This window comes from Macaca nemestrina, chromosome 12 (genome assembly GCF_043159975.1).
Source record: "Macaca nemestrina isolate mMacNem1 chromosome 12, mMacNem.hap1, whole genome shotgun sequence".
Lineage (NCBI taxonomy): Eukaryota > Metazoa > Chordata > Mammalia > Primates > Cercopithecidae > Macaca > Macaca nemestrina.
The window spans coordinates 111,499,279-111,516,439 of record NC_092136.1 but is presented as its reverse complement, the minus strand read 5'-3'; the positions used below and the strand labels follow the sequence as shown (position 1 = coordinate 111,516,439).

Below are 17,161 nucleotides of genomic sequence, written 5' to 3'. Positions count from 1 at the left end.
TTATCTGGGCTGAAGGACAGTGGCTATTCACAGGTGCAATTGTGGTGTACTCCAGCTTGGAACTCCTCGGCTCAAGAGATTCTCCTGCTTCAGCCTCTCCAGTAGCTGGGGCTACATGTCACTGCACTGGGCTAATCTCATATAAATTTGCCCTAAGAGATCTCTGTAGTTTTAGAATTTTTAGGAAATGCTTTGAGTGGCACATCATAGTCTCTCATTCTCAGGAGGCATATCATAAGCCAATGGTCTTCACATTTTTTAAATTGAAAATCTCTATCAATAAAAGTTGCTTACAGCAGGGGGTTCCTAACCCCCGGGCCACAGACTGGTACAGTCCATGGCCTGTTAGGAAATGGGCCACACAGTGAAGCTTCATCTGTATTTACAGCGGCTCCCCATTGCTAGCATTACCACCTGAGCTCCGCCTCCCGTCAGATCAGCAGTGGCATTAGATTCTCATAGCAGTGGGAACTCTATTGTGAACTGCGCATGTGAGGGATCGAGGATTCACACTCCTTATGAGAATCTAATGCTGAGGTAGAAAAACCGTCTTCCACGAAACTGGTCCCTGGTGCCAAAAAAGTTGGGGACCACTGGTTTAGAGCCAAACACACTGTCATGCACTTGTAGTCCTAGCTGAAGTGAGAGGATCCTTTGAGCCCAGCAGTTCAAGGCCAGTCTGGGCAACAACTGTGAGACCCTCTCTCCAAAAAAAAATAGAATACAATAAACATGATTCCTATGGGAATCCATTAAAAATAAAGTTGCCAAATATATATGTGTATATATATTATATATATACTCTCACATGACACATATTGTGACATGTATATATATATACACACACACACATTACGTACATGTGCCACTGTATAAATATTATGTACATTATAAAATATACACAACAAAACAAATACAAAAAATAAACATAACTAGAGGTTCTGGCATTTTCTTCTTACACTCCCAAGGACATTTGTGCTAATCTACTTGAATGCACATACTGGTGTGCCAGTAAGCCAGCTTTCTGACAAAAAATAAAAAGGCCCTGATTTGTAAGCCAATTTCTGTGATGTAAATCTTCCCACCAATGCAGATTCTGAGCTACTAACATCATGTTAATTGGCTTGCAAAGCTTCTGAAAGTTTAACAATCAGCTCTCAACAAGCTGGTACAGGCTGAGTCCAGCATACCATGGGCATACACATCACACTCTGGAGATCAAAGTAATGGGCCAGGATACTGGAACATTTCAGTTTAAAAAGAGCTTTTCAACAGAAAAATTCTACATGTTAAGAAATAATTTTTTTTCAATATTCTATACTATATTATCCTTCTTAAACATGAATTACTCTTTAAAAATCTGAGAAAAATGCTCCTTTTAAAAACCATGGCTGGTTGGTGGGTGCACTAAAAGCCCAGACTTCACCACTATGCAATACAGCCAGGTAACAAAACTGCACCTGTACCCCCAAAAGCTATAAAAAACAACAACGAGAAATGGTGACAAAACACCCCATGGGTGGGGTTTATTTTACATAAAATGGGTGCAATTTATTTTACAAAAAGTATTATAACAAAGTCGATTTTTTTTTTAAAAAGCAAATTTATTTTATCTACTAAAATAAACCAAATAACTAAATATAGTCCTATGTATTACACAGTATGCCACTGAATAATACACTAATTTAGTGGTTGTATTTTCATAAAACATACAGTATCCTTTTTAAATGAGCAAAACTGCCATATCCTCATTAGGCAGTAGCACCAAAACCCTGCAGTTAAAAAGCAGGGAATCATACAACTGCAAACTACTACTACTTTTTTTTTTTTCTTAAGAGCCAGTGTCTCACTTTGTCACCCAGGCTAAAGTGTAGTGGTATGATATAGCTCACTACAACCTCAAGCAATCCTCCCACCTCAAACTCCCAAGTAGCTGGGACTACAGGTGTGCACCACCACACCAGCCTAATATTTGTATATATATATTTTTTGGTAGAGATGGGGTTTTACCATGTTGCCCAGGCTGGTCTCAAGTAATCTTCCCTGCTCAGCCTCTCAAACTACTGGGATTACAAGTGTGAGCCAACACTGCAAACTTTTAAAACAACTTGTAGTCTGAGAGATGACTTAAGATTTCTGATTTTTAAGTTTAAAGACAATATAAAAAAATGGATGTGCTTAGTTACAAAAAGCATACATTTACTTTCTTTCATTGATTAGAAACACAAATATAAGAAGAAAAATCATGATACGAAGTAGAGAACTATTTTGTGGAATGAATGGAGATAGTGTCAGGCTGAGTCATACCTGATAAAGTTTGATTATGTGAGGGTGGTCTAACATTTTCATTATTTGTACTTCTCGGTAGATTTTCTCAAGGTTCACTGCATCCAGCTGAGACTTATCGATTATTTTTATTGCCACCTGCATCCCAGAACACAAATAAATACAATTAGTATACAATAGTTAATATTTTCTAGTTAAGAATCCTGTCAATAAATGACATGAGACTTCACCTGTAGGTTCGTGACACTGATGATAGCTAGTTTAAATTCAACGTTCATTCATTCAACAAATATTTCTTAAACTAATACCATGTGTAAGGCAGTAGATGTTGTTTGGCTGTGTCTTTAGTGTGCTATGAAGAATAACTCGAAAACATGTTTCTCTTTCAGTACAATGGTAATGTCTTTTTACTCCTGTACAAACTGAAAAATAAAATCTTTATTTGATTAAATTAGTAGCTATGTCAACTAGTTATCATCCCACTGTAAAGTAACTATAAACAAATGATCAGCAAAGTAGAAGACAGTTCAGAAGACAGTTTCTGTTGCACTGAAATACTATTTTCCTGGAAAAGCAAGTGATGAGTTTCAAAGAATACAGACAAAAAGCTAAATATAAAATATTAAAACTCATTCCATGAAAAAATACCAATTGGATTTTCTTTTAAAATTCGAAGGGCAAAAACTAAAATGTTAGTAACTGCACTAAAATTTAACTTTGTAAAAGGAATTTTATCTCAGAAACTGTGACCTCATTCTGTTATAACTAGAGAGGAGCCCAGACAATTCCAAGGTTAATAATTTGAAGGGATTACATTTGAAGGTGAATGACTAGGTAGCCAGAAATCAACGATTACACACATTTTTTTTTTTTTTTTTTTGAGACGGAGTCTCGCTCTGTCACCCAGGCTGGAGTGCAGTGGCACGATCTCAGCTCACTGCAAACTCTGCCTCCCAGGTTCATGCCATTCTCCTGCCTCAGCCTCCCGAGTAGCTGGGACTACAGGTGCCCGCCACCACGCCCGGCTAATTTTTGTATTTTCAGTAGAGACGGGGTTTCATCGTGTTAGCCAGGATGGTCTCAATCTCCTGACCTCGTGATCCACCCGCCTCGGCCTCCCAAAGTGTTGGGATTACAGGCGTGAGCCACCACGCCCGGTGATTACACACATTTTTTTCACGCAATTAAAAAGAACTAATTTATTAAAATTAGTAGATATTTGGTTAGAAAATAAAGCATTATGATTTAAATAAATTTTTCAGATAATTGAGAATCACCCAAATTTAAGTTTTGAAAAAACTCTAAAATGTACTTCAAATTATATCAAAGGGTATTCTAAACATAATTTAGCCTTATGTTATTGTTTTGGGGTAACTTTCCTGCTGCTGCTTCTTTTTTTTAATACAGATGGTTGGTTGACCATCTGTATGTTGACCAGGCTGGTCTTGAACTCCTGGCCTCAAGCAATACTCCCTTCTTGGCCTCCCAAAGTGCTGGGATTACAGGCGTGAGCCACCATGCCTGGCCTCAGGAAAACTTTATTTATTTATTTTTTGATACGGAGATTCGTTCTGTGGCCCAGGCTAGAGTGCAGTGGCATGATCTTGGCTAACTGCAACCTCTGCCTCCTGGGTTCAAGTGATTCTCCTGCCTCAACCTCCCTAGTAGCTGGGATTACAGGTGTGTGCCACCATGCCTGGCTAATTTTTGTATTTTTAGTAGAGATGGGGTTTCACCATGTTTGGCCATGTTGGTCTCGAACTCCTCACTTCAGGTGATCTGCCCACCTTAAAAGTGTTGGGATTTCAGGCATGAGCCACTGTGCCCAGCCGAGGATAACTTTTAATATCAGCAATTGCACATGCTATGATAGCTCAATGCTTCCAAAATGTATCCAATAAAATAGGATTCAGCTTGCCATTTCACATAATTCCCGCAGTCTCCTGTTCATACAATTACAGTTAACTCTGAACAATATGGGTTTAAACTGTGTGGGTTCACTGATACACAAATTTTCTTCCACCACTAACTTCTCTTCGTCCTCCTCCTCCTCCTCAGCCTACTCAACGTGAAGATAATGAGGATGGAGACCTTTATGATGATCCACTTCACTTAATGAGTAATAAATGTATTTTCCTTGTGATTTTCTTAACATTTTCTTTTCCCTAGCTTACTTTATTGTAAGAATAAAGTATATAACACATGCAACATACAAAATATGTGTTAATGGACTGTTTCTGTTATTGGTAAGGCTTCCAGTCAACAGTACGCTATTAGTAGTTAAATTTTGGGGGAATCAGGCTAGGCGCTATGGCTCATGTCTGTAATCCCAGCACTTGGGAGGCCGAGGCAGGCTGATCATTTGAGGTCAGGAGTTTCAGACCAGCCTGGCCAACATGGTAAAACCCTGTCTCTACTAAAAACATAAAAATTAGCCAGGCCTGGTGGCGGGCGCCTGTAATCCCAGCAACCTGGGAGGCTGAGGCAGGAGAATCACTTGAACCCAGGAGGTGGAGATTGCAGTGAGCCAAGATCGTGCCATTGCACTCCAGTCTGGGTGACAGAGTGAGACTCCATCTCGAAAAAAAAAAAAATTAGGGGGGAGAGTCAGTTTTTTTCTTCTTTCTTTGTGGCTGCTCTATCCTTTGCTGTTATGTCCTAAAGCTCTACTGTAAGTTTTATTTCTCACCTTTCTCTACTTCTAACTTGCTGTCCACAGGTTGTTTCCTGATTTAAATTAATTGTAGAACGCTCCAAGCTTCCCAGGGGAAATCCGATTACTAAACATAATGTATAAAATTAAATTTATTGCCTAAGAATGAAAGCTTCTTCTCTAGGGAGTAAAGTACATAGGTTCTGTGATAGCTGTTTTCATTATGTTTGGTGGTGTTTTGATTATTACCATAATGAAAATATTCTAGATAGTAAAACTTTGCTAGGCAAGTAGAATGATCAATATTATATACTTGCTATTAGAAATATTATTGGACCACCTCAAACCTAAATACATTTAAAGAAACTCTCCTCAATGAAGAGTATGATACAATCCATTATATTTTGGGTAACTTTGGGTAACAGTTGCCAGATAAAAAGATAAGTGTATAACTGAATATCCTCAATATTCCTTAGGAAGATCACATCAAGTTTCACAGACGTGCATATTTTGAAGAAAATGTCTTATCCTACAATTTCAGGAGTGAGTCTAGATATCAGCACCCCCTGCCCCCAACAAAAAGCTTTTATAATGAGATGGGTCACAATCATCTAATAGAAAAAGATGGAGAGAAGGGATTATGGTTTTTAAAACCTCAGCATGATTCCTATCATGAGACAATTTTATACCGTAAATATCTTAAGTATCATATTTAATGGGATGAAAGAGTTTAGATACTAAATATCAATTAAAGCAATGTATTACCCAGAGAAATCTCCTTTTTTATACCCTTTTGGAACCTTGGCCTCAACAATGAAAAAGTGAAAAATATATGACATATATTAAAAAGTTAAAAATGTTATCTAATTAAACTTCAATAAAAAATTATAAATCTCATTTAACTTTTCTTAACAAAATTACTCAAATGATATAATTCTCACTTCAATTTTATCTTGGGTCACAGACTTTATCCATCTATGATCATAAATATATATATATACTTATCCCATGGCTATCCCTTGTTTCTAAGGCTATTAGAGCTATTATAAGAGGATTATGCTTCTCTAAAGAAAAAGCAGAGCATGAGTTAACATGTTCCTTGTAACACGGGAAGTCTAATTGCTTTACCAAATACAACCCAAAACATATGATTCAAACTCAACAGAAGTTTATTTCTTGCTCATGTAGCAGAACTAGACGAATGAAGTTGGCAGGCATTTGAGATTCAAAGAGGCTTTAATATCTTTAATGTGTGGCTTCCAAGGTTAACCTGAAGGTGGTCTCCATTCCAGCTAGACAGAAGGAAAAAAGAACTTTGAGGGATCCTCACAGGTGATTTTATGGGCTGGGCCTGGAAGTGGTGCCTATTATTTCTGTTCATTCTATTAGTTAGAACTCGGCATATGACCACACCTAAATGCAAGGGCAGCATAGAAACAGTCCAGCTGTAGGCCCAGAAAGAAGAGGAAACAGTAGAGTTTTCAGAGATCAGCTAGCAGTCTGCCAAACTCATCAATGTAATTTCTTAACAATGGAGCTCTCTATCAAGTACTTCCCAGAAATATGTATAATACTAACACTGGTGATGACTTTCACAACTGCATAGCACTTTTTAAGATACTTGTAGCATATTGTATCTCATTTATTTCCCAATTCTGTGAAGTAAATGAAACAAGAGGTATACTCATGAGTTGATGAAACTGAGGTTCAAATAATGTCACATTATCAACAAAGGTCTTAAAGCTCTAATGAATTAAGAAAGAAAAACCCTAGGCCTTCTAACTCCAACTTTAATCTTTCCACTATTTCAAACGGTCTAGTAATAATACATTACACAGCGTCTGTTGTGTGCCAGGAATTATGCCTGGGATATAAAAATGAATGGGGTTTCATTCCTACCCTCAAGGAATTTAATAGGTCTGTAAGAAGATGATGAACACATTTTATCAACAAGAAATTTGTATTTGGGGATTTCCCCAAAGGTGCACTGAAAGTCCTTAATTTGCAAAAGGGTTGTGTCCCAATAGTTCCTTTTAAGGATTAGAATGAACTTAGATTTGTGGGAACTTCCTCTCTATATCCCTTCTCTTATTTAGTTCTGAACATAGTATAAGGGACAAAATCTGCACGGTAACAAGAAAGTAAGTCAAGAAAGGAACTCTATGAATGGAAAGATCCCCTTTTTTGGTGGTGTTCATCTATTCAACTCTCTAATTATTATATATACATCATCTTAAAAAAACCTTCAATAAATTTATATGACAGAAAAATGAATATTCCTTCTACTAAAGGACTGAAGAAAGGTCTCCTCTATAAACTGAAGAACATTAGGACAAACTAGAATGATTATTATCAAACTAAATCCCACATAAAGTAGCAACACTGAATATGCAACTTCAAAATACTCAGGGAAATATGAATTAAAAACAAAATACCATTTTTACTTATTATGTTTATAAAGATTAAAAAATAAATAACCTGGTCAGCTAAGGTTCAATGAGATGTTTGTTTTAGATATTGTTAGTAGGAATATAAAATAGATTATAATTTTTCTGGGGAGGAATTTAGTAGTCTTTATTATGAACCTTAAAAATCATCCATTCCATGTAGCTTAAGGACTCTTCTTCTGAGAAATTATTTGAGGGAAATAATCTGAAATGATGACAAAGATTTATGTTCACTTTTTTTTTTTTTGAGACAGGGTCTCACTCTGTTGCCTGGGCTGGAATGCAGTGGTGTGATCTCAGCTCACTGCAACCTCTGCCTTCCAGGCTCAAATGATCCTGCCACCTCAGCCTCCCAAGAAGCTGGGACTACAGGTGTGCACCACCACACTGTGCTAATTTGTGTGTGTGTGTGTGCGTGTGTGTGTATACATATATATAAATATACACATTTGGTCAAGAAAGAGTGGGTTTCACCATGTTGCCCAGACTGGTCTTAAATTCCTAGGCTCAAGTAATCCTCCTGCCTTGGCCTCCCAAAAGTGTGGGATTACTGGTGTGAGCCACCTCACCCAGCCTTATGTGTACATATAATCAATAGAGTATTAGAAAACTGAGATAGCAGTGCAGTCTCAGCATAAGGTATGAGTAGAAAAAGATGGTGATAAACTGCTTTGTACTCTTCTGTGCAATTTTTCTTCAGTGAACATGTATTACTTTTCTAATAAGAAAAAACCCAGAACAATGACATAGTTATTTATCACATATACTAATTCTCCATCTGAGAAATATTAGTTTTCATTTTCTCATTTTCAAAATTTAGAAAATGGCTATTTTGTGATTTAAATATTAAGACATATACAGAAATGTTTCTGTGAAATTTTTAAAAATACATATGAAAGTAACAACTGTCAAGTACAAATTTTATATAGGAGGACAAGGAATTAAATGTAAGAGCCGAAATGTAAAAAGTGTTAAACTGATGAATAAATGGAATTTTTTCATTTTTCAAACTGTTATCCCTGTTTTTGGTATTTTTCTTTTTTTTTAGACAGAGCCTGGCTCTGTCACTGCTGGAGTGCAGTGGTGCGATCTCAGTTCAGTGCAACCTCTGCCTCCCAGGTTCAAGTGATTCTCCTGCCTCAGCCTCCCGAGTAGCTGGGATTACAGGCGTGTACCACCATGCCAGGATAATTTTTGTATTTTTAGTAGAGATGGGGTTTCACCGTGTTGGCCACGCTGGTCTCAAGCGATCCACCTGCCTTGGCCCCCCAAAGTGCCGGGATTACAGGCGTGAGCTACCATGCTTGGCCTATCCTTTTTGATTTTAGAAAAACAACTTCTCATAAAAGAAATATTAATCTCATTTAAAGAAACCACACATACAAAAGTTGCTTTTTTATTCTATAAATCCACAGATGAAAGCCAAAAAAACTAGCTTTTGGAGATTTTATAAAGAAGTTACACAATAAGAGCTATTCTTCTAATAACAAATAAGAAGGGATTAACATGTGTTTCTTGTCTTAGATAATATTTACTCCAGTCCTATTACTAATATACTAATTCTACACTGTCCTTCTGAAGTACCAAGTAGCATTAGCTCTATCATACCATACATTAGACCTCTGAAATTAAAAAATAAATACACCTTTCAGCTTATATAACAAATCATTGGTAGAATTACAACCTACTAGCCTATCATCCGATTGAAAAGCAAGTGTGATTGAGTGGTCTATAATGAAATAATTTCTGAAAGCAGTAAAAGTGAGTAGTAAAACAGAGAATTATCTAGCTACCCTCTCAGAATGAATAAAAAGCAGACTTTTTTTCCAATGTAAATTTGGCTTTTAAAATTATTCAAATAATACATTCTCATTAGGATTTAATTTGATGGCTGGGTATGGTGGCTTATGTCTGTAATCCCAGCACTTTGGGAGGCCAAGGTGGGAGGGCTGTTTGAGCCAAGGAGTTCAAGACCAGCTTGGGCAACATGGCAAAACCTTGTCTTTACAAAAAAATTTAAAAATTAGCCAGGCGTGGGGGTGTGCACCCACAGTCCCAGCTACTTGGAAGGCTGAGGTGGGAGGATCACTTGAGCATGGGAGGATCACTTGTGCCTGGGACATGGAGGCTGCAGTGAGCTGTAATCTTGCCACTGTACTCCAGCCTGGGCGACAGAGTGAGACCCTGTCCCAACCCCCCCCAAAAAATTGATTTGACTTTTGCAATAGTGGGTAAGAAAAACAGATTGGGAGAAAGGTAAATGGTCTGATAGTTATATACCTGCAAAAATTAAACTGAGAATTTTTAAGATGATAAAAGAAGTGATTAAAAATAATCCCCTATCTTAAAAAGTATTTAAACAAATCAACAAAAAAGACAATGCAATTAAATGGGTCAAAGGACAAAAAAAATTTATAAAAGGAATGCAATCATCATATAAAACTGTACAAAGTAATCAAAGAAATGCCAATTGAAGTAACAGAAAATATAAACATTTGTCAATTAAAAAATAAAAATAGAAAAAATTTAAAAGAAGCAAAGAATATTACTTTCTGCTATCAAGCTGGCAGAGATTTAGAAAATAATGTTCCTGCAAAATATGAGTTCTTGCTAGTGAAAATTAACGGGCACTCCTTTTCTGGAGGGTAATTTGGCATCCTACGTCATAAGATAGGTAATGTACATACTCCTTGACCCAAGAATTCCATTGCTATGCAATTACACTGAGGAAATAATCAGACACATGCACAAAGATGTATGTAGAGGGATGCTCTCTGAAAAATTATTTTAGAAAGAGAGACAGCAAGAGAGAAATAGACTAAATGTTCAGTAATAGGAAATTGATTAAATAAAATATGGATAGTCAAAAATACACAAATACTATTTAACCATGCTTTACATAGTTTTCAAAGTTAGGGAAATGTTAACAACACGTTAAGTAAAAAACACAGATTATATGTATACATGACATCAATTTTATTACATACATATAAAATATATGTGAATAACTAGAAGAAGATGAACCAAATATTAACAGATATTATCTCTGGGTCTGCAGAGTAGAAGTAAGGATGTTAATTTTCTTCTTTGGGCTTTTCAACAATGTTTACAATGAAGATGCATTGACTTCTATAACTGGGGGAAACCATATAAATACTATGTTTACTTTCAAGGAGAACTTAAAATAAATTTTAGTATTGTTTCTCAGTTTAATTCATCCAATATTCATCTCTTAATCTGTTTAAAGTATTTTAAAAAAATTTTAAATGAAGTTTCTGATGGAATTTCCAAGTTTATCTTTTGATCTTCTAATATCTCAAAATGGATATATAGGCTATTTCTCTGTGAAGGATGGGAAAGTATTCTACACCAATGTTCTGAATAAAGGAAGTTTTATATAATTTATTTTGAAAAGATGGAGGTGGAAGGTAGAAGAGGTACTAGGTACACGAAAGTGGAAAGAATGATATTCTAATGAATTCTGGAATGCATTTGCCTCCAAGGAAATGAATCTGCTATCAGCAGTGGGTCATAAATCAAATGTCATCATGTGAATCCAAGAAGATAGGCTAGTTTCAGTTATTTCCAAATAATTGTTTTCTTAATTGACTGGTACTGAGATAGTATTTCCCAGAGGGTTTAAAATCAGAACACATTAAACTCTGTTAAAGTTAAAATTTCTACAGAATATAAACATTTACACAACTCTTATTTTGCATGTTTGTTCCCACTCCCAAAAAAGAGCAGATCATTTTGAACAACAGTTAGCAGAATAATTTGACAAATACTATTTGTCCGGGGTGCAAAAAGACTAGAGAAAAATTCTATGAAAGCATATATATTCCAAGACACATATAATTTTTATTTCAATACACAATTAAAGATCATACATAAGACTAGATACAAATATTAGTGATTGAGTCATTTGGTAACAAGTCCTTCTGTTGCACATAGTACAGTTCTTGAAATTTTGGAATATTTCACAGCACAAGATTAATACCAAGACTACTGAAAGGAGTCTTAAAATTTTAAAGCAAAAGAGAAAATTCAAATGTATTTTTAAAATGAGTTCTCTTCAAGAAACATCATAATCAGGGTGTAATATGCCTTTTTCTTGTTTCTAACTTTGCTATAAAAATGCAATTTTAATACCTTAACAATTTTGAAAACCTTTTAAAAATCTTACATTTTAAGGTAGTAAAGAATTAGACCTAACTATAAAATCCCCAAAATGCACATGGAAGGCTTTTTAGCAAACAAATACAGTTTTCAGAATGTCCTTGTTATCAGTTTTGCATTCCAAGTTCTCTTAAGGGTAAGTAAGCAGCCTGACACCCACATGCCATTTTAATAAGGTCATTTTTAGAACCTCTTTGAAATATCTTTATGATTCCATAGACTATACATTTACACGCTCTTTAGCTAAGCAATATGAGACATATGGTGTTGAAAACTCAAGTTATCTATTATAGAAAAGGTCTGAAAATAACGAGTTATGGTTATCTCCGGGGTTGTGATTTTATGGGGAATTGTTTTCATTTATTTATAGTTTTTTTTTTTTTTTTTTTTTTTTAATGAGACAGAGTCTTGCTATATTGACCAGGCTGGTCTCGAACTCCTGGCCTCAAGCAACCCATCTGCATTGGACTCCCACTGTGCTGGGATTACAGGTGTCAGCCATGTAGCCTGGCCTCCTATTTATACTTTTAAATTTTTCAATAATAAACATGATAGATTTGGTAATAAAAATACACTACTCTTTAATGTAAAAATAATACCTTGTTACTTAGGAAATTTCCTTTTAGGACTTTACCAGCAATGCCTCCTCCCTAAAAAAAATGTAAAATGCACACTCAGTTACAGACACAAAAATATTCACTGCAAATTATTTACTATAAACAAAAACTGAAAATTACATAATATTCATTAATAAGGGAATTGTTAGGTAAAATGATATTCATCCACAAGGTAGAACACCATGCAGCTAATAAAAATGTTTTTATAAAGTTATATATATTAAGCAAAATGCCTAGGTTATAATATTAAGTAGAAAAAACAACATAATTTATACACATGTACCATGTGCTCTCATCTATGGAAAAAATGCATTTAAATAAAAAGTCTAGTGCCATAATGTTAAGAATGGGTTATTCCCACTGGTGGAGGAATTATATGTATACTTTTTTGTTCACTATACTCTTATTTTTTACATTACAGTAAGACACTACTTCTTTATTTTTCTTTCTTTTGTCCTGGGAGCAACAAGAAAGAAACTATTTCTTAAACAGAATACAAAAACATTTAAGGATACAATTGGCTTTTCTAGAATTTTACTTAAGAGACAAAAAACTAGCTACACCATTAACTAGAAGGAAAAAGTTATTTCCTAGTACTGTACAGTATTGATAAAATAAACTACTCAAGGACACTCAGTGAACAGCAAACAAGCAACCACTACTGCTTCAAAGTTTAACAGCTTACATGCTATTATTCTTTTCCCATTATGCTAATTTTATAAAATTAGCATCTCTAATTCGTAAACCACAAACGAATACTACAAAGCCTTTACAAAGTGTATTAGGAAGCTGGATTCTACCCCCACCTGTCTTCCCCTTTGGGTGCAAAATTCACATAGAGATCAAACACAATACCACTTCAGATGATGATGTAATTATATTTCATAAACAATGTTAAACTGTTTGATAGATTCGACCAAAATGAAGATCTCTTTTGTCTATTTTTTTTCCTAAAAGGGAAACAGACTTGAATCTCCCAAGTTCTGTAGAAATACATCATTTGTGAGTGATATAGAACAAGAAACAGAGAAGAACCAGTTAAAAATAAAAGGGTCCAATTGCTCATTACATAGATGATTAAGTCCTAAAATTTGCCTCAGGGTCAAACTTGGGAAAAAGAACCTCTAAGTTTTAAAACACACAAACTTGTATCTATGTTAAAGCACAGTATATGAAGAAACTTTTATCGTCAATAATTGAGATATTTTGCTGATATTATTTTTATACCATATTCATTGTTCCACTATAACCACCGTAGTATATTCTGCAATGAAAACTCAATTTAAAACAAAAGTTTTTACTAAACATCTTATAGTTTTTAAGGTAGTTGTATTTATCAAAAACACACAAACATTTCTCCAGTGAATTCGAATAAGGATAAATAACTGCTGTAAAAAAACTTCATTAACAATGGAATTGTTACTCCCATGGAATACTTTAAGAAACAATTGGGCCAGGCACGGTGGCTCCCGCCTGTAATCCCAGCACTTTGGGAGGCCGAGGCCGTGGATCACTTGTCAGGAGTTCGAAACCAGCCTGGCCAACACTGTGAAACCCCGTCTCTACTAAAAAGACACAAATTAGCCGGGCATGGTGGTGAGCGCCTGTAATCCCAGCTACTTGGGAGGCTGAGGCAGGAGAATCGCTTGAACCCGGGAGGCAGAGGTTGCAGTGAGCCGGGATCGCACCATTGCACTCCAGCCAGCCTGGGCAACAAGAGCAAGACTCTGTCTCAAAAAAAAAAAAAAATTCAGAGCAACTTTACAAGCTAGAGATCTAGAGAACTCTTCTGTTCAACGATTGCTTTGACATTTCACGTATCCCTCTCTACCTTAATATCTCCAATCACACCCACCAAATCTCCACAGGTACTCACACTCACCCATCTCAAATTCACATTCATACTATTTCTTTTTATATGTTAATAACAGCTTCTTTAGAAAAGCACAGGGAAATGGGTTCTGTGGACTAAACATTTAGCATTTAACGTAAATAATTCTACACATATATACTACACACACGATTTAGGATCGATCCTCTTTCACGATCTGACCAGTGCTTGCTTCAATTACAAATGAATGCATTGATCTCACTCTGATAGCCAAACCACGATATTACTCCATAGTGCCCCCTAGCTCTTTAAGATATATCAGTTTAAAACGGACACCATTTGAATTGTCAACCTCAAGAGAAAGTGTCAGTCACTTCACTTAAGCAGCTCTTACTGTATTAACTAAATCTGACCTGATAAATAATAGATGACTTAATTAAATCTTGCTACTAATCCCAGTAAGAGCTGAGAAAAAAATATTATGAACTGATGGATTTGGAATTCAACCCACACGATATACTATAGTTCAAAAGTTTTGTAGAACCTCTCTATAACTCACAATGTGTTTGTTTTTAGAAAGTCATTAAGCAAGGACTCATAAAACATGCATTTAAAATGCCTTCTTTTATGTAACTTTAAGGGAAATGGCATGGCATTAGGCCATGGCTCTTCAGAGGAATGGAACCAATTTCTTCATTTTAAAAAATGCTGGGATCAGATTAAACTATGCAAAGATTTAGCAATATCACTATAGTCAAGTTACCATTATCATTACAATTTAAATTGCTAACTGGTAAATCTGTGAGAATAAAATATCTGACCTTGGTCCTGATTCTAAAAGATTTGGACTGCTTCAGGATCACCAGGGGAAGGCAAAAAGTAAAGACGACAAAATGACATATACCCCTTCCTTTTGGAAATGGGATTAAGCAAAACTTCTAAGTACAACTGCAACTCCAAAAATCACTCAGGTTTGCCAGTGCCCTTCGCCTTACATAAGTCATTCTGAAAAGAAGTCCTACTTTATTCTACATTCAAACTCTAGTACATTCGTACTAACAAGGGAAAAAGCAGAATAGGACCAAAACTGGAGGGCAAACAAACAGGAAAAGGATGAAACTCCAGGAGGAACTACAATAAGGCAGAGTAGAGTACGTCAAAACCACTAGGTTTTATTCTAAAGAATGGTTTTGTTTCTACCGTTCTTCTAAGGTATTTAATTTGCACGTCTTAAAATAGAGACCCTGAGGAGAGCAGCTTGAGGCAGTGGAAGGAAGGGGGGCGGGTTAGGTAAGAACAGAGACTTGTGAGAGAATATGTGCGGTGCATTAGAATGTGCAATGAAGAGGGTGCAGGATTCACCGTCAGGAAGCAGTTGAGGGCTTTATGAGTAGAGGCAGAATCTAATATGGTTTAAAGAATGCGTATTACAGCCAGAATACACACCTGGTACAGGGACAACCCTAGACTTCTGTCCAACCCACCCACTGTGCAAGTGCAGAGATGACCATTTTAACCAGTTCTATTGTCTGGAGCATTAAATGGAAATGCCCCAGGCAAGGGATCAAGCTAGTCAGACACCAAATCAGAGACACCGTGGGCCAAAAGGAAGGAGAAGAGATGGTCAGTGGCCGTGGGGGCATTCCCAGCCACCGGGCCCCTCCTCGTCGGGCAGGGGAGGGGCACCGGGGTCACGGGGGCCGCACGATCCCCCATCCGCGGAGCCCAAGCGCAGGCGGTCCCCTCCTCGGGCCGGCGACGTCTCTCACGGCGCAGCCTGGGAACACCGAGACTTCCCCTCCCACCCCACCCCCAGCCGAAAGCAGGGAAGACGCGGAACTTGGGCTCCGGAGCGGAGGCCACAGACCAGGTCACGGCTCGGGTGGGGGGCTCTGGGCGAAATTCCGGGTGGCCACCGCGGGTGGCGTAGGGGAAAGCTAAGCCCCGGCTGGTTGCGTTTCCAGTCGGACGACACTCGGCTCCGGGTGCCCGGGCCCGATCCCTTCGCTGCTCACCGACCCCCTGCACCTCCTGGGTCCTCACAGTCCCAGGCCCGCTCGCCTCCGCCAGTGAGGCGGCCTCTCGGGTCTCCCCAGTCCCACCACTGCGGCCGCCCCTCTCGGTAAGCAGCTCCTCTCCCGAACCCTCGCCTCGGACGCTCCCGCCGAGCCCCGGGCCGCACCTCCGTCTTGGTGATCCGGTGCCGCCCCAGCTTCACCACGGCGAAGTTGCCCTTGCCCAGCGTGCCCTCGATGTCGTAGAACCCCACCCGGACCGGCCCGCGCTGCAAGTGCCTCGGGCCATCCGCCATGACCATGCTGGGCCCCGCTGCTAGACACGGCGGACAGGAGCGCGGGCGGGCGAGCGGGAGCGCTGGCAGCGCGGCTTGGCTTGGGCGACGGCCGCTCAGCTTGCTCCTTCGCTCCTTCCCTCCCGCTCCGCAGGGCCCAGCCAGGCGCGCGCCGCCGCTGACGTGCGCCGACGTCAGGGGGCCGGGGCAGGGGGGCGGGGGCGGGCCCGGGCCTGGATTGGTCACCATGGCGACCGAAGCACCGCCGACGTCGGCTGCAGGAGAGTGGGGGACGGCGCGCGGGGAGGGGTGCGGGCCTGGCCGGCGCGCTCCTTCCGGGCTCATACGCCCTCCCCTCGCCCCTCCGCCTCGCCGCTGCCAGGGGCGGGGTCGCCGCTCGGCCAGCTACGGTCCTCGGCCTTCCAGGCGAAGGGCAAGAGCGAGCCCTGGCGGACCGTGCGTAGGGGTGCAGAGACCTGGATGCGGCCTGCGATCTCCTTCCCCGCCCCGGCGTTCTCCGCCCACCCGGGGTCCTTCCCGCCAAAACCTCTCACCTACAAGTACAGCGCGCCCTAAATTTGGCACCGGCAAAGAACTGTGGCTGAGCAATGCGTTGCTCACAGGCTCCTTTCTTTGTGTTTTTTTCTCTTCTCGTTGCTATATATAACAAAACCCTCCACGTTTTGATGTCTCCGAGGAGTCATTCTGACAGCAGTGCGGTCGCTGATAGACTCACAGAATGTCAATGTCAGCGCTGAAGAGATCTTGGAGATCACTTAATCCAGAGATTTGGAGCCTCATGTGAACTTCGGAGTCCGGAACCCCCTAAAACACAGGCCAGTTTTTGCTTATGTGAGC

The 17,161-nt window shown here is 38.8% G+C and overlaps 2 protein-coding genes across 6 annotated transcripts in view; one reads left to right on the top strand and one right to left on the bottom strand.

Moving 5' to 3' along the window:
* Positions 1–16,457, bottom strand: part of LOC105493623 (salt inducible kinase 2) — a 122,141-nt gene extending 105,684 nt beyond the window's left edge. The window contains exons 1-3 of one of the 2 annotated variants that reach the window (XM_011761423.3): positions 16,196–16,457; positions 12,165–12,215; positions 2,308–2,424 (exon numbers count right to left, since the gene is read on the bottom strand). In XM_011761423.3, coding sequence (XP_011759725.1) covers positions 2,308–2,424; positions 12,165–12,215; positions 16,196–16,330 — 303 coding nt within the window. In that variant the 5' untranslated portion in view covers positions 16,331–16,457. The remainder of the gene's footprint in view (positions 1–2,307; positions 2,425–12,164; positions 12,216–16,195) is intronic. The other variant, XM_011761424.3, reaches the window with a different exon arrangement.
* Positions 16,458–16,605: 148 nt separating this feature from the next.
* LOC105493625 (BTG anti-proliferation factor 4) overlaps positions 16,606–17,161 on the top strand; it is a 113,195-nt gene continuing 112,639 nt past the window's right edge. For 2 of the 4 annotated variants that reach the window (XM_071075961.1, XM_011761433.2), the window contains exon 1: positions 16,607–17,139. The gene's annotated coding sequence lies outside the window, so the exon portion shown is untranslated. Of the gene's footprint in view, positions 17,156–17,161 lie in introns of all 4 variants that reach the window. The other 2 variants (XM_071075964.1, XM_071075962.1) reach the window with 2 other exon arrangements.